The sequence below is a fragment of the Ruditapes philippinarum genome, unplaced genomic scaffold (assembly GCF_026571515.1).
Source record: "Ruditapes philippinarum isolate M1 unplaced genomic scaffold, ASM2657151v2 ctg1638_1_1_1_1, whole genome shotgun sequence".
Lineage (NCBI taxonomy): Eukaryota > Metazoa > Mollusca > Bivalvia > Venerida > Veneridae > Ruditapes > Ruditapes philippinarum.
The window spans coordinates 14,603-37,149 of record NW_026865446.1 but is presented as its reverse complement, the minus strand read 5'-3'; the positions used below and the strand labels follow the sequence as shown (position 1 = coordinate 37,149).

The 22,547-nt window shown below is 34.0% G+C and overlaps 1 protein-coding gene across 1 annotated transcript; it reads left to right on the top strand.

The window, feature by feature from the left end:
• Positions 1-4,818: 4,818 nt before the first annotated feature.
• Positions 4,819-16,982, top strand: LOC132729044 (calpain-5-like). The gene is made up of 9 exons (XM_060714781.1): positions 4,819-5,024; positions 9,011-9,142; positions 10,312-10,526; positions 10,933-11,122; positions 11,881-12,059; positions 12,619-12,690; positions 14,984-15,167; positions 15,461-15,583; positions 16,788-16,982. The coding sequence occupies exons 1-9, from the start codon at positions 4,872-4,874 to the stop codon at positions 16,980-16,982; spliced, it is 1,443 nt and encodes a 480-aa protein (XP_060570764.1). The 5' UTR covers positions 4,819-4,871.
• The last annotated feature ends 5,565 nt before the right edge of the window (positions 16,983-22,547 follow it).

Genomic DNA, 22,547 nt, shown 5'->3' with positions numbered 1-22,547 from the left:
TTTTTTCTCATAAATATTTTCATTTGACCATAATACCACAATATTTATAAAACAACAATTTGTCAATATATCAATAGCTGGCAGAATTATAGATTTAGTATATATGAAAAGAAAAAGCATTTTGCTGTCGGTGACATGTTCTAAAGTATAATATAATATTGAGTTTTACAGGGTGGTATGGCAATCGGAACATCTTAGCTATTATTAATGATAACCTTGGACCGCATCCACAGCAGTCTGATCAGGATCCATGCTGTTCGCTTACCAACCCTATTACAAATAGAGAAACTGATAGCGAACAGCATGGACCATGATCAGACTGCGTGGATGCGCAGATTGGTCTGGATCCATTCCGGTCGCAAAAGCAAACACACTTAGTCTATGTTTGTTTTGTCGAGACGCGGCGGCTCATATGGATTGTAATTTAGTAGTTCTATCATGTAAACAAAAACAGGGGTAAAATCGATCTTTGATAATGTATAAGTAACAGAAAGAGCACCGAAACACCAAGCTATCTGATTTGTACAAGAGGCGTAGCCCCGAGTACTCATCAGATTGTCGAGTGTTTTGATGTTCTTTCTCTCGTATCATAGTCAAAACATAATAAACACATTCCCTGTGTCACAATATGAAACTCATAAAAAAGTAATCAATAAACATGCATCTGAATATGATTTTTCTCTATCGTCACAAAAATTAAACCCCAGCAAAAAAATGAGCCAATCAATGGGCATGCTCTTGATTGCGGGTAACTAATACTTGCACTCCAGTGATAATTTGCTATATATATTTATCATCGGTTCTCTCTTCCCCTCGATACGTGTACGTCGTTGAGAAGACACAGGGCATCGGCAGAAGATTTGAAGACTGGGGACGGCGAAAAAAGGTCGGAACTTACTTGTGCTGCGGACCAGCTGCCGATGTCCTGACTAAAGCCGAGGGGAGTGGTCCTACAAAGTAGGCGCTTAGGTCAACGAGGATGATGTGCTAAGGTGCGTGAGCCCTTAGTACGGTTAGACGGCTTGAATGGCACGTCTTTTGCTGGCACCAACAGCCCTTTTCAGGGCTACCATTTCATATTGTCACAGGTTACTGTACATTTAGGTTCTCATTGACCGCCGTGCAGTGACCTACTATTGGCTCTTTGACTAATACTCCGTGGAAATTGCATTGAGGTAAATTATCAACACTTTTTGCTTCAAAATTAACTCTTTAAGGGCATGGATGGTGACATATCCGGGGTCCGTACTTGACAGCGAAAGCTGCATTTTGTGCCCTTACGGGCGGATGGACCTTCTTTAAGCATAGACTACATACATACATAAGTATCATCATAAGCCGTCCGGTTAGCTAAATATGTAGAGCGTGTGAATCGGGCGACCCGGGTTCGATTCCCGGACGGCGCAGGTCACTTTCGTTGTGATTGATCATGAAATTCTTTCTACGGTCATTCGCACTGTACCTCTACTCTGGCATGTACAGAAGTTATCAGTTCCTTGCGAAAGTAAAGGCAACTAGTACTGGTAAACTGCTGGGCAGCCTGTCCAGGAACAATGCGGTGATTGAGCTGTGATCTGGTGAATTCAATGTGGCTTGCTGCCGTGATCCGGAGTGTCAAACTACCAACACCACTAATTATCATCATAGTAATAAAATATTCTGCTTGAAAATGTTTAGACGGTTTTCTGTATAAATGTATATATAATTTTGTTGATATGAACGTTAGTTCATGTAGATGTTGTTAAGAATAAATATTTTCAGTCAAGTCATATAAATAGAGGATATTGCCGTTACAGACGTGCACTATTTCGGTAAGTGTGAACATGGCAGGTGCGCAAAAATAGTTGACCCAGTAATGCATATGCGCGTTAAAATTACAACAACAACAACAACGTTGTTTTTTTTTTGCATTATAAGGCCTCCGGCCAAAAGAACATTCAAAATGGCATCAACTTTGGTTAAAGAGTAGCGTCGTTATTCATTTCTTAAATCAACATCACACCATACATATCATATTGAAAATGTAAATATCATATAAAGAAAATATCCATTTTAATTAGGATGATATTTGACAATGAAATTTTCATTGTTAAAATTAGAAAAGCATTACGAAACCTGTTTCTTCATACTATAAACAAACAAAAAAGGCCGAAACGCGGAATAACCGAATTATGTACACTTTATTCATGAAAATCGGCGGCTTTCGGGCTTTATTCAATCTTCCGGGTTTTAAATGCGTTATCGTGCATCTGCCTGTGTTAATGCGCGAAAAAGTTAATATCATTTTCAGGGATATCAAGATGAAAATTTGAAGCTGGTCATAGTGCACGTTATTTAGATCACCTTTAATTATAAAAGAAAGGAGGGTTACATAAACTTTCATGAATCAGATTAAAATCACCTTTTACATAACACAGTACTACTATATAAGATGATCTGAACTAAACTCAGAATGGGTAATAATCAGGTTTAATAAACTGGTGGAGCTTTGGGCTGTGAATCGTCGACCCAGGCTCGGTTACTGGTTATTTGTTGTCATTGATCATGAAATCTCTTCTACGGTCATTCGCACTGCACCTCTACTCTGTAATGTACAGAAGTTATCAGTTCCTTGATCGGAAGAGAAGGAAATCTGTAAATTGCCTGACAAACTGCTCAGGGACGATGCGGTAGCTGGCCTGTGCTCTGGTAACCTCTAAGTGGCTTTGCTGTCGTGATCCGAAGGGAAAACTACCAAAACCATCACCACCAGTCAGGATGGAATTAAACCCATGATATTTTACCGTCTTTTTCTCCTTTGTATTCAACTTGAACAAAACCAGTAAATATGTCCTTTAAGCAAGCTAGTACGTGTTTTGATATAGATTTTTTGAAAATCAAATACCGTTAAATTTACTCCCTTTCTACGTAAGATTTAAAGTGAAACATTTTTATATTGGGTTGTGAAAAAAATGCAATTATATGAAGACACTATTTAAGCTATCAAAGCAATTTCCTGATTTACGTATTGAAACTGGACGTTAGTTAATTTATGTGTCATTCTTCAGAGTTGTTTATTACATTAACTTTACAAGAAAATAATCATGATTTATTTAAAAATTTGCAAATCGATATTAAAGTACGGACTTATACAAGGTATAGAATTGATTATTTAGTTGGTTTTGATGTGGTGTGTGTGTGTGTGCGTGTGTGCGTTTGTGTGTGTGTGTGTGTGTGTGTGTGTGCGTGTGTGTGCGTGTGTGTGCGTGTGTGTTTGTGTGTGTGTGTGTGTGTGTGTGCGTGCGTGTGTGCGTGCGTGTGGTTGTGTGATACAGTTTAGTTTGTATCTTATTCTTTGGTTCGGAGCTCTCAAATTTCACTAAGTTTTGAAAAAAAACAAAAAAACATTGTTTTCTTTTTTTTTTAAATTGAGTGTAAACTTTAATTTGCATATTAACTGTGAATATTTTAAGAAAAGTTAATCCAGTTTTAATATGGCGCATTTAAGAAAAATATTTTTGTATTCTGATAACATTATTTACTAAACTTAACTATATACTATGCTAAATTTCTTATTTCAAAGTATTTTTAATAGCTACACATTCTCTTTGTAAAAATAAAATAAACATGTTTTAACACATAAAAGATATATTGTGTTTAAAATTCTACTCACTATAGGTAATTCAATATGAATATTTTCTTTCATTAAAAAAAAACATGGCAGACGAGGATTTATTAAGAAAAGACCAATTTTACTAGACCTGTAATATGGCACGCAGCTTCCAAAACATAATTTATTCATTTTTTATTCAAATTGGACAAAGTCAGTAAGAATTACATAGCTTTCAAAAAACTTCTGTGATAAAATATTTTACGCAATTATTAGGATAGTATATATTTAAATATACATGTATCGACTAATCGATATACGTGTCAGTTAACAGAAAATCAGGTTGTAGATCTATAATAATATACTTCCTTGTTAAGGTTCATACAATACCTTACAATATCGATACAAAATCATTATTTACCAAACGTCGTTTGTTCATTATAAAGTAGGTTAGTCTTCTTTTTAATGTAGCTATTTTAAATCAGAGAGTGTTATGGATCTTACAGCTGGGAATTTGTTCAATTGGCCAGGAGTAATGTTTTTATCATTTTATACATTCTAGTACTTAATACATAATTAAAGTATTTTAAAAAATTTTATATAAAGGATATTGAATGAGTGTAAGTCACGCCAAAATGTATGCACGGCCTTGTCGCAAAAAACGGCGAGGGTATGTGATTAAATTTTGTATTGAATGGCTTATGTACTTTTATCAGTTTTATTCATTTTGAGTGTGATGTATTTGTTGTACATGTGATGATATGGTAATAAACTTTTTGAATTGAATTGAATATAAACGTCCGGCGTATCGAAGTCGTTACCTGCATGTTGTTAATTTTAATCAACGTAACAAGACCAATACTGTATAACGTAACACAAGCAATAAATACAGTGTAACGTAATACAATGATTGCACACTCAGACAAAGATTTACGTTAGACAACGAAACAACGTAACGTAACGTATTACAACGTAAGACACCATAAATACAGTGTTAAATTACACAACGTAACGAATACAATATAACGTAACACAACGTAACAAACGCAATATAACGTAAAACAAATACAGTGTAAAGTAAAACACGTCACAAACACAAATAATGTAAACATTACACAACGTTACCAATATATCTAAGTTCATAGACGACAACAGTCGACATATAAAGGTATGCTAAGGGGATAGTTTTATAATGATTTAAAAAAATGTTAAAAAATGGTTCTTTCAATTTACAGAAAGTTGAACACTTAGCATAAATACAGGACAAATTTAACACATCAAAATGCCGAAGAACTTCAATAACCAAAAATACTCTTTAATAAAGAGTGACTGCCTAAAGAAAAATGAACTTTTCGAGGATCATGAATTTCCAGCCAAAAGTAAATCTCTGTTTTTCAGCAGGGTTGAAAACGACATAGTATGGAAACGACCAGGGGTATGTTCGTAAAAAAGTTATTTGATATATAATATAAATACATTTAAAATGAGTCAATTTTATAGAATGATATTAACAATCTGATACACCTGATCCTGTGTGGTATAAAACTTACTTTAATGTAAAGGGTACTTAAGGGATATAAGTTTCCTACTTATAAGTCTAGGGTATCATGAGTTTATGATAATTATGCAAAAACAAAGTAATTCTGGCACCCCTGACTCATATTTCCAATGCGAATATAAGAAACTTGCATCTTAAAAGTAACCGGTTCACCAGTTGGCATTAAATAATCGATTAATTAACTGGAAGGGTGGAAACAGTTTATAAATTGGAATGACATAAAATAACAAACAGGCATGACGTAACCGGTTTTTCAATTTGTGTAATGTAACAAAGTTATCATTTTGTATTACGTAACCAGTTAAAATCATAGCCATTAGATAAGTATATTTGGCGTATGACGTACATGTTGTAACAACTGTAACAATCGGTGTAAGACAAACATTTTACCATGTTTTTTAATAAGTATGATGTACTAACCACTTTAAAATTGGTTTCAAGTTCCTAATTTATTGATTAGAATGGTAAACATTTAACCACTATCAGTTTATTCATGGACGTTAACGGTTTTTTGTGGTAATAGGTCACTGGTTTATCAATAAGTATCATGTTACTAGCTTATTAATTGGGATGAGGTTACTTGTTTGTCAATAAGTATCTTGTCACCATTTTAAAAATTGTTTCTGAAGTACTGATTTGTCAATTAGTATCATGTCACCATTTTATAAATTGTTTATGATGCAACTGTTAGTTTCATGTTGCCGCTTGATTCATTGGTATGGGATGACTGGTGTATCATAATAGAGGGTCATGTCACCATTTTATTAATTTTTTTGAGGTAAACAGTTTATTCCTTTGTATCGTGTCACACTTTTATTAATTGCCATGAAGTAAACAGGTTTAAAATGATATGGCTTTACCAGTTTGTAAATTGATATAAAGTTATCGATTCATTAATTGGTATGACTTAATCAATTCATCATTACTATTTACTGTTTCCAAACTTTTGTATGAATCCTGATAAGCAACCAATCACACGAAAAGAAAGTTGTCGGTATACCAAGTGATTCAGAATAATGTAGTTAAAAAGAAGTCAATATGATTTATGCTATTTTAGAATAACACCTAAAAGTGATCAAATATCTAAAATAGTCTGATTTTATTGACCTGTCAATTATGAATACATTAAACCACTCATTAAATTATTCGATCCCACTTCGGTTTGGTCTGTGTAGTTTACGAGAATTAATGTGGAGTATATTAGCCATGTTGTGACAGTCACACCAGCTTAATGTGAAGGTTTTCGTTAATTCACAATAGCACAGTTGGTTAAGGGAATGCTTGATAATTGAGAGGTCTGTGGTTCGGTCCTTTCTAATGACATTGTCGGATAGGGTATTATACTACGATAATAATGTACAACACGTTGTGTCTGGTTTATACGTCTATTCAAACTACTAACGTTTATATTACAAAACATTGGAAGTGACGTACTCTAACGTCACGCATACGTTGGCGTCATTTAAAGGCACATGCATATGAGCGCAATTCCCGACATTCTGGGGGCCGCAAAATGATAAATTATTAAAATCAATCTCAGTTAATTTCATCAAATCTCAGATATCACTCTTTTCTATAATACACTTAAATAAAAAGTCATTATTTTAAAATAACACAAATGTCTCTCAATTGATAATTCATATATCTTATAAATGTTTATAGTCTGTGTTCCTGAAATTTCAATAATAACTGTACTTCTTCTCATTTCTCTTTAACGTTTCTCTACGTGTCGTAATCTATGAACGCTTCATGTGCGGCGCTTGATTGCAAAATTGCAATCTGTGCTTGATTTGTGAGTTGATATTCGGTTGAAGATTGGGTTGACTCGCTAGCACCGATATTTAGATTTGAATCTGGACTACTTTCACATATACTAGTGTGATGTTTTCTTCTACATTTGAAACACTTGTAGTTTGATGGACAATTAATAACTTGGTGGTTTATATTCAAGCAATTAAAACATAAATGCTTATTTCTTAAAATGTCTTTTCTAGCTCTCACATCAGTTACTTTTGTACAGTTTTTGGTATTGTGAAATTCGTTGCAAAATATACACTGTTCCTGGTCATCAAACGTTTCGCGTGCGGAATTCTGTGTCACGTGACTTCCGGTTCCTGTTTTCTGTCTCGCGTCCGTGAAAAACGACGCTGTAGATCTATAACCTGTTAAATCATCTGTAGTCTGCCCGGCCTCCATGATATCCAGTTCACGGTATAACGCTTTTCGTAAAGTTTCTAATAACCACTCATCGTTGCCATTTTCTCGTGCTAAACTCTTTCGAATTTCTGCCGGAAGTTTGTCTATAATGACTGGAACTAATAGAGTTCCGTACGTATTTTGACACTGACCTATCGATTCCAATCCGCGAATATAAGCTTCTAATTTGTCGTAATAGTTTCTCATACTGTGTAGAGTATTGCTCGGGGCTGGCAGGTTTAGTAACGCCTGTATATACGCATGAATGATTTTATGAGACTGTCCGAACCTCTCCTTCAGTAAATCGACTGCTTGAATGTAATTTGCATGCGTAAGTGCAAATCCTTGAATAACTTGAACCGCACTGCCTTCTAGTTGCGTCTTCAAATAATTAAATTTTTGTACTTCTGTAAGATTCGGGTTTTGATGAACAGAGGAATCAAAAGCATCCCAAAAACTTTGCCATTCGAGAATGTCACCACTAAATACAGGTAGCGATAATTTCGGCAGTCTGTGATAAAGCGACGTATTTGATGAAATGTGCTCACATTTTGCAAAGAACTGTTACCATTTTTCAAGTTATTATTTTCGGTTAAAGAACCACTTCTGTCTTTGTTCTGGTTTTGAGGGTTAGTTGCTTCGCTATAAGCATTCTGTTGTTCTTCAGTGTTGCTTTTTTTGTTTTCGCTATAAGCTCGAAGTTCTCTCACCTTTATCTCCAACGTTAATCCATATTCTTCACTGTTTACTACCTCCTCCTCGATATCGATTACTTCCGTTAGTTCTAAAATCTTTTCGTTTAAGGATTTGATCGTCTCTGCTTTTCTGACAATGGCCTCGAGAATTGCGTTAAATTCTATCATCGATGAATTCTCTTTCCCCCTTCCAATTCGTTCAAGCTGAATTTCTACACATCTTCGTTGACCTTCTCTCACTGATCGCAATTTATCTATCTTCATAATGTTTTCGTCACGGCACCAATGTCGGATAGGGTATTATACTACGATAATAATGTACAACACGTTGTGTCTGGTTTATACGTCTATTCAAACTACTAACGTTTATATTACAAAACATTGGAAGTGACGTACTCTAACGTCACGCATACGTTGGTGTCATTTAAAGGCACATGCATATGAGCGCAATTCCCGACAGACATTGTTTTACGCCTACTCGTTTATTTTTAAAGTATATTTTAAATTGAATCAATTTGTAGTGTGCTTTAAGGCATTGAAACAACAATTAATGCTTTTAATCCGAATTAATTTTAAACATGAATTCTTAAAGCGTGTTATTTAAAAAGAGTATAGACTTTAAAAAAATAAGTTAAACATTATAAAACAAAACGAACAACATAAAAAACATATTTAACTTCAATAATGATGAAAATATTATTAAGGAAAAAAAACATGGAGCAACGCAGTCTCGAACTTAAAACATGTATGACACTTAGATTATTAACTCGTACCCTATTGCGCTATAACGATCAGGACACTAAGTTCATAGATACAAATGAAATTTAATTCTATCGTACTGTGTACATCTTACGAAACTTACCGAAAATCTACCGAAGATTAATATACTGAGTGCAATGACCGTGTAATAAGTATGTATTTGACAGGTTAATAAAATCAAACAATACCCATATATCGTATTTTGTTTATCAGGAACTTTGTATGGCACCAAAACTAGTTGTTGATTGTGCGAATACAGATTATCTACACCAAGGAGAATTAGGGAACCCGTGGTTTGTCACTGCGTGTGCTAGTCTTACCAAAGAGAGGACACTTTTCAACACAGTGAGTACTTTAATCTTGAATGTCCTTATTTATTTCTTACAATAAATTTTCTTTTTAGTAACTTTTACAAGGGCTTGCATTTGGTCTAGCAGTTTTTTCCTTTTATTAATTAATAAGTTTTTTGTATTAATTCTTCTTTTGGTTGGGCTTTGCACTCCATTAACACAATAAAATTCATATGACGAAATTCTTACTTTACTGGTTGAGGAAGACCTCAGGTGCCTCTCTGTGCACAATTTTAGGTACGGTCGAGAAGACGATGAGAATCACCAGACGTTCCGTAAGCTTCCTCACATGTAAGAATTCAAAGTCCTTGCCGGTATTCGAACTTAAAGTGGTTAGGGGCATTCGTTTTGAAGCCAACGACCTAAAACATTCGACCACGGACGCCTTTGGCTTTAAATACAAATAAAGTTACATTAAATTAGGATTAGTTAAAAATTCTTTTCAGCTAGATGGTCATGACGTCTTTTGCTTTACATTTTTTAAACTGTGTTTAGTCCTTAATCCGGTGGGTTACGAAATTACATTATATCACATTAAATGCCGAGAAGTCCAGAATTCAAATAAAACAAAACGTTAAGTTATCAGAAAAGAAGTACATTTACTTGTACCAAATTGTATTATATACCTTTACATACAACTCATCATACAATGGATGAGTTGATATTGCCACTTCGAAATTCTGATAAACTGTAAATAGCCATGAAAAGTTACAAGGGTGGAGTTAGGGCATAAATATAATACCTGATTGTTGATAAAGCAAACATACAAATCTATATTCCCATTATTAATGTCTAAGGCTCAAACCACTAGAAGCAGAACTAGACATTTTCTTGTCAACTAAGTTATCACAAAAAGCACGTGTCTTACCGACCACTGGTACACTCATGAACACGTGAGCAGCTCACATGATCTCGATTCGGAACCTAATTTCTTCCCATCTGTTTTTTACGCTAGATAAAATGCACAATAAACAGTGTAGAATACAAAAGGATATGGACTCTCTTACACAGCCAAACAAGAACGCTTCTTTCAGATGAAACTTGACGAAGACATATATATATTAACTAAAACATTTCCTTTTTTATAATTTGTGAAGTGTTCTATCACATAGTATTAGCCATTTGTATACATTTACATATTCTCATAATTAATTAATCCTCCAGGTAGTACCAGATCTCAAGAACCAGGAATGGAAATATGAGGAGAAATCGAAACCAACCTATGCTGGTATATTCAAATTCCATTTATGGAGGTATGGTGAATGGAAGAAAGTTGTCGTTGATGACAGATTACCGACAAAAAATGGAAGACTTGTATTCTGCCATTCCAACTCAGGAAATGAATTCTGGGGCGCTTTGTTGGAGAAAGCGTATGCCAAGTATGCAACAATATGGTGTTATTTTCTTTTGTTATTAACAGAACTCAATACTTAAATTATTTTGGGATCACCTTTTTTGTTTAGTCCTCAGAAATCCGTATTACAAGTTTGGAAGAAGCTCTGAAAAAAACATAAATACACGGCAGCACCTTAAACTGCCCTAAAAGTGCAAAATGAAGAGTGCGAGATTCAGATATTCAGTTATTTACTTTTAATGGATTAAACTTTATACAGTTTTCTATAAATATACTCCAATGTTTTTGAAATTATAATTAAAATAAAAAACATGATTTTACTTTTTGTTAACCTATTTACACGTTCCAAGACAAAATGCAAGCTTTTCCAATTGATACAGTCAGTAAAATTGTACAAAAATAGTCAAATGATCTGGAAAAAATGATTTCAGATTGTACGGTGATTACGAGACTATGGGATATGGCCGAGCATCTGATTCTTTGGTTGATTTTACCGGTGGCGTTGCCGAGAAACTGGTGTTGGCAAACTTTGAGCCAAATGATCCAAACAGTCAGCGTGACCTATTTAAAAAACTTAAAGATGCTATGGACGACAGAGCACTACTTAACTGCAATATCGATGTAATGAAACATTTCCAAATTATATATGCGTTTACAGCATTTTGTTGTTTTAAACAAACTTAGACTGCTAAGAACCATGCCACCATTGCTTACCAAGATCAGCAAGCACACCCGTACTGGTTGATCATGGCCATCATCACTTTTGCTATTTAGTCAGAACATAAATGTACTTTATTTGTCATCTAACGAAAACACTGTATATCTTATCAATCTTATAGAATAATTTTCAAAGAAAAACAAAGTCGATAGTATATCAAACTCCTTTCATAGTAGCCTTCTACTTTTTATAACGCTTCATAGAATCGCATGGAAATAGTCATGACGTTATTAAGTGAATATTAATGAAGCCAAATGAAATTCCCGTCGATGTTTTTAATTTATGTAGAACGGCTTCGGATTAATACAAACATACTTAGTGTCCAACTTGATTTGTCATCCAATGAAAACGCTGTATTTCTTAAAAATTATGTGCGTTAATTTTCAGAGAAGAACAAAGGTCGCTATCTAGGTGAGGTAAATGTAAAATTTACGAGACAATATGATTACGGAACACACTCCTTCTGACTTGACAGCAAATGTGTATATGTAAACTTCATGATTATCCAATGAAAAGCGACATTACAAACGTTATAGATCTATTATATAACATATACACAGAGTTTTCTTTAAATATGATAGCATAGTTGTACATACATTAAATGATAACAACTGGCAGAATATAATAGACGTTTTTATGTAGCATTTTTATTTTTCTTCAGTGTAAAAAAGGGGACATTGACAGAACAACAAACCATGGTCTAATTCTAGGTCACGGTTACAATATCACTAAAGTCGTAGACGTTGACATAAGCAGTAAAACAGGACATGGAACAATGTTTATGATCCGCCTAAGTAATCCATGGGGCACTCAAAAATGGTCCGGACCTTGGGCTGAACAGTAAGCGTTCGTGAAATATTCAGTGACAGTTATATCATTACAAATTGTTTGAAAATGATAATTCAAATCTTAGTCCCTAAACTGTTTTATGATTTTAGTTGCTTTTTAAAAACAGGATCATTTAGTTATTATCACTAGATCTTACTTGCGGTTGCTTATTTTCATCACTACCGCATAGGAAGATTCAAAGATGAGGGACCACTTAATGAACGAGTCCTTTACTTAAAAATATTTAATGATAGCTAGCAGTCATAATTCTGGCTCCACCACTACTATTTAGATAGATGAGGGACCATTAAAGCTCGCTTACTTTCTTCAAAGGTGTAATTTGGTTGTCAGCAACCATTCTCCTTTATCGACTTTTCAAAGCAAAATTGTTTTGTACTGGAAACAATTAATTCAAGAATAATATTTAGGCAATCGCAGGATTTGTATGCAATTCAAATTAATTTGACTCTTTTTCTAAACAGCATGATATTAATAGAATCGGCATATTTATAATAACACATTCATTATAACATATTCATATTAAATTCTTTTACTTTATTTTGTTTTATAGCACACCGGAATGGAAGTCGTTAAGCTATGACGAAAGGTTAAAAATGCGTCATGAAAATGAAAGAGAATTCTGGTAAGATACATGAATGTTATTTTTGACATTATCTCCCTTGAAAAACATTCACATATAAATTATATTTTCTATTTCATTGTAATGAATGAAACCTTTCTCATTTGATCCGAATTTTGTATAACTGAATTCTAACCCCTCCCCTCGCCCCTGAAAAAAATAAATAAAAGAAATAAAAGGTGAAAGGGAATATATGGATTGTAATCCAATTGGATTTTTATTTTTCAAAACTCCTTGTTGATTGTTAGTTAAAAGTGTGTAATAATGTCAACTTTCGTTGATGACTGTTAGCCGCTATAAATCTTAATCACATAAATTCTTTTATTTAGATTTCATTTTTTTCTCAGTTTTGAATGGTGATTATATTGCTCTGAATAAGTTCTTGAAATTTAGTCACCATAATTGAAGTTTTTATGACCAATGTATAAAAAAATATACTAATCCCGTTGGAATTGATGATATATGAGAAAAAAAATCCAATCGGAATTTTCATTATTTCGCCCCAACGGCATAAATCCGGGCGGTTTTGGAAAATGAAACCAAACATTTTTTATATAAAAAGGTTAAAATAAGCGTTAAAATGACATAGGGTTATTTCTGATTTACCTGAAATATTTCGTTTGAAATTATTTTAAATGTTTAGAACAATTATAAATGGTATTAAAGTGTGCAAAAATATTTTAGAGTTTTAACTCATAACGTGGTGTAAAACAAGTCAAATTAGTTATTTGTATTAAGATATGACAAGAAATGTAGCACATCATGCCTCAGGAATCCACTTGTTTAATTTTTTAGAAATGTCATGTGTTAACAATGGATTTTGAACATATTACCTGTTTAACAGCTGAGAAAAATACGGCTGAATGAGCAGTTATGTGTCGTAAAGGTAGCAAAATATAAACAAAGTAGTGCAACCACACGCTGATTAGCGTGGGGCGCAGTGCGAAGTTTCATAAACAAAACATCGGCCCGAGGGGGCAAGGGGCGAGATGTAGGAAATTAAACGGCGGGGGCGCGCAGCGAAAACACGCTTATTAGCGGGGCCACGAGACGAGATTTAATAAATAAAACGTCGCCCCGAGCTCCGCTGATAAGCGTGTTTTCACTCCGCGCCCCGCCATTTTAACTTGTTAATTCTCGACTTTTCGCTTGGCGGGGTAGTGGGGCGAAAATACGAATGTAAAAATAAACCACCATACCCCTTTGTTTTAATTCAAATTACTGATGGTCAAATGAAACTTTATACAGCGCTTTTGGATCAGTGAGTCCCGCAAATCTTCTTAAAATTATTTTTAATAAATAAATTTACGTACATAACCCTTTAATTTACGTACATAACGTTTTAATTACTGTTTTCCGGGTGATAAAACTTGAAATCACGTTTATTAAAGCCTTGAAGTATGAAAATAGAAGGACAATATTAACAAAAGAATCCGCATTCACGACATATAATTTATGAGGTCAGTTCTTAAAAAATGACACTAGCAAACCATCGTACCCTATTCTCATATATTCAAGTGGTGCGGTTCAGGACACTGTAATGCAACAGTTGCATGTATATGACGGCTCTTTTGTCAGAATCGAATGCATTATTCAGAGTATTTTAAATTTGAAAGAAGCTCCTGAATAAAGTGTAAATGCAGAAATGCTCAAGTTTATTTTTTTTAATTCACAAATGCATCTTAACTTATGGTTAATCATTTAGAATATATCAAATTTAAAAGTTGTTGATTACTGGTGAAAATTATTTTTTTTGTGAGTTCTTTTTTTTTTTTTTTTGCCTGCGCATGCAGACTTCAATTTCAGCTTGTTTTTTGCTGATTTTTGCTAAAAGTGACTATAACTTTTTTATTTTTGAATGGGTTCTTCAAACTTCAACATGACAATAATCTTTGAGGATAGACATTCAAGTAAACCAGACAAACTTCTACTCTCACAAATAAGTTATCCTACTATTAAAATGTCAAATTATAGAAATCTTAAATCATTTTTTGCTGTTACTGGCGACAGGTTTGTTATTAAAATAAAAAACAACAGTATTGTTTTTTATAATATTTAATATTTGTTTAAACCGTTCATTTGTTTGCTTTTAGGAAAAGTCAAAACAGTCGATCGTTGTCCCCGATCGGCGGTGGCATGTTTTCTTTGTGAAAAATGTAAATAGTTTATATGTATATTTTATCAAAGAAAAGAAGTTTCGTGATTCAAATGTAATGAATTTAATATTTTATTTCTGGAAATAACATAAGCAGAATAATTTGAATATGATTGATTTTCACGTACTTGTGAATTACAGGATGAGCCTAAATGACGTCATCAGCAATTTTACCAGCCTTGATATATTACACTTTGTGAACACCTCCATCTTCTCTCCGAAGAAAAGATGGCAAGAAAGTGTGTTCCACGGAAAATGGGATGCCGAGGATGGAACAAATGGTGGCAGCGACTGGAATTCCAGAACCTTCCTGAGTAATCCGCAGGTTAGATTTTCATGTGTTTAAACGTCAACATGATAAAACGTGGCTGTTATGATTTATTCCCCATCATCATTTTTGACACGTGATTGGCTATAGTTGAAGGTGACGTCATTATTGTGTCAACAAGATTATATTAGTAGGCTAAAGAAACTTATGCCTTTGTTTTGCATTTGAATAAATAATGACAGTGCTCAAATTTTATAATAAGACTTAATATTGATATAATAAATATTTATCAAACCATGTCGATAATTAAAACTATAAGCTGCACAAAAATGTTATTATTTACATTCTAGTATGTGTTTGATATAACGGCAGTAAACGATGAGATCATGGTTTCCCTGGAACAGCATGATATCAACGAATCTCGACGACATCGTGGTATTAAACTCGACGAGATTGGATTTCAAGTGATGAAGGTACGAAGAAAAATAAGAACAAATCTTCTAATAAATTGATTATAAAATATATCATAAATCATAAAACAAGACTACAGGAAAGGAATTATTTGTGACAAAATTTTAGTAGCTACAAATCCAATAAAAGATAAGTCGCACGTGTACTTTTAAACCAGGTTTTAAACGAAAACTGTTTTTTGTAATGCCGAAGCCGGTTGGCGGGCAGGCGGGCGGGCGGTCGTCATTTTTTAATCTCTCAGCTCAAAAACTTGAGTTTGATTTGGCCTATTGCCACCTAACGTAGTATGTGCCTAGCTAATATCACGACGCTTCTTGGATTTGCTAGCCAAGTTTGTTTGATGACGGTCAAGGTTACTGCTGCTAAAATTATAAATTAATTTTCTGCTCAATAAAATCACTTTGCTTCGGCCTATTGACACCAAACGTGGTATGTGGTAGCTTATATAAAGACTCTACTTGGGATAACTACTCATGTGACTTTGATTAAGGTCAAAGTCACTGTTGCCAAAAATAGACGTTCAGTTTCTTCATAACAACTTCAGTTAACTGTGATTTATTTACAACAAATTTTGTGTGCGGCTAGCTTATATCAAGAAGCAACTCGGGATTGCTTGGATTGCAACTCAGGTGCCTATTAATAAGGTCAAGGTCACCATTGCATAAAACGAAATTCAGTCTTCACTAATAACCTGAGTTTGCTTTTACCTATGGACACCAAACTACTGTGTGGATAGCTTTTATCAAGATGTAGCTTCTAATTGCTAATAAAATATCTTGAAGCAAGCTCAAGGTCACTTGCTTTCAATAGAATTTTCAGCTTCTTCTCCTTCTTAACTTAAGTACACTTTGACCAATTGATACTTCGCTTGATATGTGTGAAGCTTACATAAAACACAGCCTTGCATTGCTGCACAGGTATCTGCTATATATTTATTTTATTTATTTTTGAACAACTGGAACCAAATAACAGCATCATGTTTTACTTCACTGCCATTTCTTTCCTAATTCCTGTCACATCAATACTTGGTGGTTGAAAACCTGGTTTTTGTCGCAATGCAACGCTTCTTGTCTCATTTTAAACTGTATTTCAATTGGAGTAGAAATCTCCAATCCTTTTTTTTTTGCAAATGAAAGCTTGTTTAATGCTAGTGTATATACATTTTTTACACGTTTGCAATTTATATGTTTTAATACCACACAACAGGTGGAAGAAAATCGGAAATACAGAATTCATATCAATGGAGATCAGACGTTTAAGTCCGATTATGTAAGGTCACGAAGTGTGTTTGGGTCCGTCGAGTTGAAGAAAGGACACTACGTGCTTTTCCCGACGACGAAAGACGCAGGGGACACCGGATCATTTATGATGCGACTCTACACGCCAAACTCGGCATTCTAGGCAGGTAAAAATTTTAATTTACTTTTCGTTTGGGGGGGTTGCTTATCAAAAACAAAAATGTTTTAATTCAGCGATGTCTATTATATTTATCTAAGAATATTATATCCATTTGTAGAACAGTAACTGCAAAAAAAAAAAACGCAAATAGAGACGCTTTCGCAAAATTTTGCTTAAAGCAGCTCGAGTTGAAAGGTAATCATCTCCAAGGCAGTAGAGGGAAGTCGTCTATATTTTGTATAAACCACGGATTTCGCCAAGAAAATGCGTTTTTGGCTTGATTTAGTGGTAAATATTAACATCGTCTGCAAATGTCATCAAAATACGTTACAATTTATTGCCAATTTAACAGAAAGTATTCAATTTTGCAGAAAAAAAAGCAAATACTACTCTAAAGCCAGACATATTCAAGCTTCATTAAATTGTTTAGTTAAGAAAAAATAGATAAAGTTATGATGGAGAAATAAGTTGAATCATTACCTCGGGTGAACTCGACGTACACCTTTTAATTTCGTTTTCGATGTATTTAAGAGGCTATTTCCGGTGAACGCGGTACAACATAGGTTCGCAGACGTACCTTTACATTTTAGGGTCGCTTTGTTTTGAAAATTGATGTAGTTTTTCAATAACTTGTACAATGAGTTATCAAAGATTATAAGGTCAGGTGTGGACGGATGGATGGAACTGTACTTGAAGAAAAAAATATAAACATAAGGTTTTTTTTCGAATGATTCTATTTTGACAGAATTATAAAATTGTAAACATAATTCGTTATTATTGAAGTAGACATGAAGGGGAAGTCTACTTTGTTCCTTTTGGGCCAGCGAGTTTTTTTTTTTTAACTCAAACCGCGAATCATGACTAAGATGGTGCAATAAAAGGAATACAAAGACCAATTAGGTAATGTTTTTATTTATATATCAGTAATATTCTTTTTTATCATAGGGAGCTTAAAGAAGAATGTCCTACGGCGTCATTCATCGGTGGAACCCCAGTACAGGTGTCTACAATAACAATAAAACGTGCTACTGGTCTTGAACTTCCGCAGGTTCATCAGTCGAAAAGTAAGAATTGTTTATAAGTTTTCACTCATATCGAAAAATGGAAACGTTTGGAAAACATAGTAAATCAAAATATATGTACCCCAATTTTTTAAAAGAAAGAGAACTTTATTCTATAAAACATAATTTTTTTCATTGAATAAACGGAAAAACATGTTTCATTTGCAGTGAAAAAGAATTCTTAACTGTGAAAAAATACAGAAAATGAAAACACGCAGTTAATTTCATCAATATGTCTGAATATTTCATTTTTAAAGTATATTATGAACTTGTTTAAGTGCAGTCAAAATCAATAAAAAAATCTATCCAATAATATCTCTTGATTGACAAAAGGAAACAAACAAGGATGTGGTATCCAGAGTGTCTGTTTTACCGGTCTGTTTGTTGCAGAGAGAGGGTAAGGATAAAATGCACCACCGTGCAATACCTAAAACAGAATAAACGTTTGACTTCATCAGTAACTTCAAAATTGTTTGAATGAACACACTTTATTTTTTCTAAATGTGCCTTTATCATCTAGCTATCGATGCTTACGTCAAGATTCTATGCGAGGGAGAGAAAATCGTCTCAGACAAACAGTTGGATACTGACAGACCAAAGTGGAAAATAAAAGGAACATTTTACAGAAAACATCCTGACACCGATCCCATTATTGTTGAGGTTTGTGTAATGTTGTTGTTAGCATCCTACCACTTGCCCCAGTTCCACACAAATGCCCTAGATTGTTTATTTAAGATATTGTATATCCACAAACTTGACACGTTCGAATTCAATTTTGAGCTAACATGAATAAATTACGTGTATTCGTATGCTTGTGAAATACAGTAGACACCCTGGAACTGAGAACATCCCGATTTTAAGGCCATTTTTTAAAGAACGGAATGTTTTTTAATTAATAATTCAATGGTTTCATGATCAAGACGTAAGACCATCCCGCTTGTCCACTTTTAACACCGCCAAATTTCGTTCCGATAAAGGTGTCTGATATTGAATCAACACCTATCTACAGACAACTTTGACCAAGTCCCGATGATGTTCTTAATTTAGGGGTTTTGCTATATGTATATATCACTCCCTTGCCTTGAAAAGAAGCGCATTTGTCGCAGTAATCAAACCCCATCCCTTGACAAAGTACGCTATTCTTTGGTTATTTTATAGTTGGTATATTGACACGTATCATCAAAAATGAAAAGATCTACTTTCTCAGCAAAGTTCATGATGTGCAACACAGTTCAATTTTTTGGACGTTTTATGGGTTTTTGGGTTACCCATTTTAGGCCTTTTTTTTTTTAAAAATTGTCGTTTATGAAAAAATCGATTGAGACACTGAAAACATTAAGATAAACAGAAGAGTATATAGAAATAAAATGAGAAATAAATTGAAAATTGTATTTTTGTGTTAATATCCAAAGCCCATTTCGGTTCATTGTTTATGATGAGAATAATTACTCTGAAATGAAAACGGGGTAGGCGAATGATCTGGAATTTTGCAAAAACCTTTAAGTTAGTAGTCAAAAATTACATCAAATGGAACATAAATCTCGAAAAACTATTTCAATTTCTGTGATTTCAGAAAAACCTTTAAGTTAATGGAGTCCCTTTAAGATTAAACACTTCACATTTTTACATGAGTGGCACATAATCAAAGACAGTAAATTTGCAATAGTGTCAAAAGAGAAAACCTGCAAATGAATAATTATAAATGTTGTCAGAGCAAATCTGCGAATGTATAATAATAAATCGTAAAATGATAGTAATTGGTTGCTATTTTTTTGCTTTATGATTGTCTATTACCTCAGGTTTGGAACAGTAACATGTTAGTAGATGACTTTATGGGTGTGGCGAGAATACTGGAACCTGGTAACGAAGAAGGGGAAATAATCAAATGTGATTTATTTGGAAGGAGGAACGAAAAAGACGTCATTCAACCAGGGAATCTTCATGTTTTCATAAAATCCAGTAACGATCTGGCTTATTTGTAACTGACTTCTTGTAATCAATAAACTGTAAACATTGTGATTGGTGTAACGTGGCAATAGCAAAATTATATAATAATGTTTTATGTATATATTTTCAAATCTTATTATCACATAAACCGCGGCGCAGGAGTGTAATAAAGCCATTTAATAAAATAAAAATGATATTACACTAGACAATATTACACTAGTGTAATAACATTTTGACGTAACGTCATTTGCGCTATAGACATAGCGTTAAAGCATGCTAATATTAGCGTTACACTATAGACGCGTCAAATAAAAATGACACTTATTAACAGTTTTACCGTTCTTATTTTATATAATTATTGATAAAAAGAATTACTATATTCGGTATGAGATTTAATACTAAAATTTATCGAACTCGTTCATTAAAACAATATTATGCTCACCAAAGGCTCGCATAATATGATTTTATTAAACTCGTTCAATACATTTAGTATTAAACCTACACTCATTCAATATCCTCTATATAATTTGATTTAAATGTTTTAACGTTTCAATCTAAAGATAAGATACTCTGTGAAATGTTTTTTTTTCTTTCTTTTTATTCGGTATATAAAAATGTGTTTCTTTATTTTGTATTTTCCTACTTGCTTTTCAATGTCCGTGACACTTGATCTAGGACGCTGATTCTACTTCTTATTTGCCTCCTTTGTTGATTTAAAAATGATGTGAGATAAGAAGTCGTTCGCTTGCAAACAAATGGGTAGTTACTGGTTAGTTATCCGGAAAGCCATTAAGACTGAACAACCACCAAGATATAACTCAACAATGTGTAAAACCAGACACACAATCAAACTGCACTGTGTACCTTCTACTGAGCGGCAATTTGTAAAGAAATAACGGCTTTACAACAATAGTATAATTGTCCCCAAAAATAAGACCAAGTAAATAGATTAAATACTACACATCTTTACAATATCCACAATTTGACTTTTTGTTGTATATTTATGTTGTCTTTTCTTTATTTTTCTGTTGTTTCTTCTTCCAAAGGGTAACGCTTCGCAGAGTTGTACTGTATATCTCCGTGAACAACCAAGGTTTTATTTTTGTCAAATATACGCATATTTTTTGATAAATAGAAATGATTGTAAGAGATACTTGCTTTTGCTACCATTTAATAAAAGGTTATTTTATTTCGTCTGTTTCGCAAAAAACAACACGTTTTTAGAACCGGCGTCGTCATCGTCATCCTCGAATATCGTGCAAAACTTTAATATAGCCCATTATCCCGAACAGTTTTTGAACATGAACGCTCCTTATCATGACAAAAGAAAATTTGTTAAGACAATGGGCATTATTCTAAAAGCTATATTTTCTGCAGTAATATCCAGTTTTCAACTCAAAATGCTATTAAGTAAATTATTTTTCACAAAATATGACAGAAATCAACATGCAACTCTGAATGCTTGTATTATATTGACAAGGCAAGTTGTAAGACAAGGATCATTATTTAAGAAGCTGTAAGTTTATAGTAATACCCCCTATTTAAGCAGAAGTCAAAATTTCTTATTTAAGTTGAATGATCGTTGAACACTTTTAAAGCTAGTAACTTCAAACTTGTATTACCTTGGACAAGGCACAGTTGCAAGACAAGATCGAGAATCTGATCAAAAGGTTTCTCGACCCGATTGTACTTCCTAGTAGTCAGAGAACCCAACTAATGGAATAACTTTTCATTATAATCTTCCTCTACATCAATGTACTTTACACACCTGTGCTTCAATTTGTTTAACCCTTCAAAATAAAACTCTCTATTTTGGTCCTCAAAGAACCTCCCTGACACCTTCATTGCTTCCAAAACGTCTATAAGCTTGGTTTCCAGTTTCGGAATAGGTAAAAGTCAGAGGGGGCAAAGTCAGGAGGATATGGGAAAAAGGGAAGAATTTTAAAGCCGCAGTCTATTGAAGTCTATTGAAGCAACCATCGCATTGGCGTGTAGGGGCAGAACGCTTTGAGTCAGTTTGCCCCTTGTTTTATGCGCGGTTTCTTGACGCAGACGTCTTAATTTGTCTGCATAGTACATACCATTCATGGTACGGGCTTGCTCAAGATAGTCAATCATGGTTATCCCCTGACTATCCCAAACATTGTAGTCATCATATCCCCTGCTGACGGCACTCTCTTGAATTTCTTCGAATAAGATGAGACAGGTTGCTTCCACACCATGCTCTGTTTTTTGGATTCTGGATCGAACTGATGGACCCATGTTTCATCCTGAGTAGATAAAATCAGGTTCATCCTAGTAGCGAGGCAAAAGATATTTTGAACTGTTTAAGTCTTGGCCGTTCTGGTCGTCGTCAACTGCCTTTTGGGGACCCACCTACGAAACTTTGACATTTTCCTATTATCAGTCAAAATTGCCTGAAAGAACCAAAGCTTTAAACCCCCCTTTTCTAGCAATGTTCGCAGGACTCGCCTTCTGTCGCCATGACCCTATCGTGCACAACTTTGGCAGTTTTATCGTTTGGTGCCTCTTCTGGTCGCCCCGGCCGCTCTCATCTCCA

Excerpts from the sequence above, each read along its gene's own strand:
- LOC132729044 (XM_060714781.1), top strand. The coding sequence starts at position 4,872 with ATGCCGAAGAACTTCAATAACCAAAAATACTCTTTAATAAAGAGTGAC. Across the intron at positions 11,123-11,880 it reads TACTTAACTGCAATATCGAT|TGTAAAAAAGGGGACATTGA; the intron begins GTAATGAAACAT and ends ATTTTTCTTCAG. Across the intron at positions 15,584-16,787 it reads TTGGATTTCAAGTGATGAAG|GTGGAAGAAAATCGGAAATA; the intron begins GTACGAAGAAAA and ends ACCACACAACAG.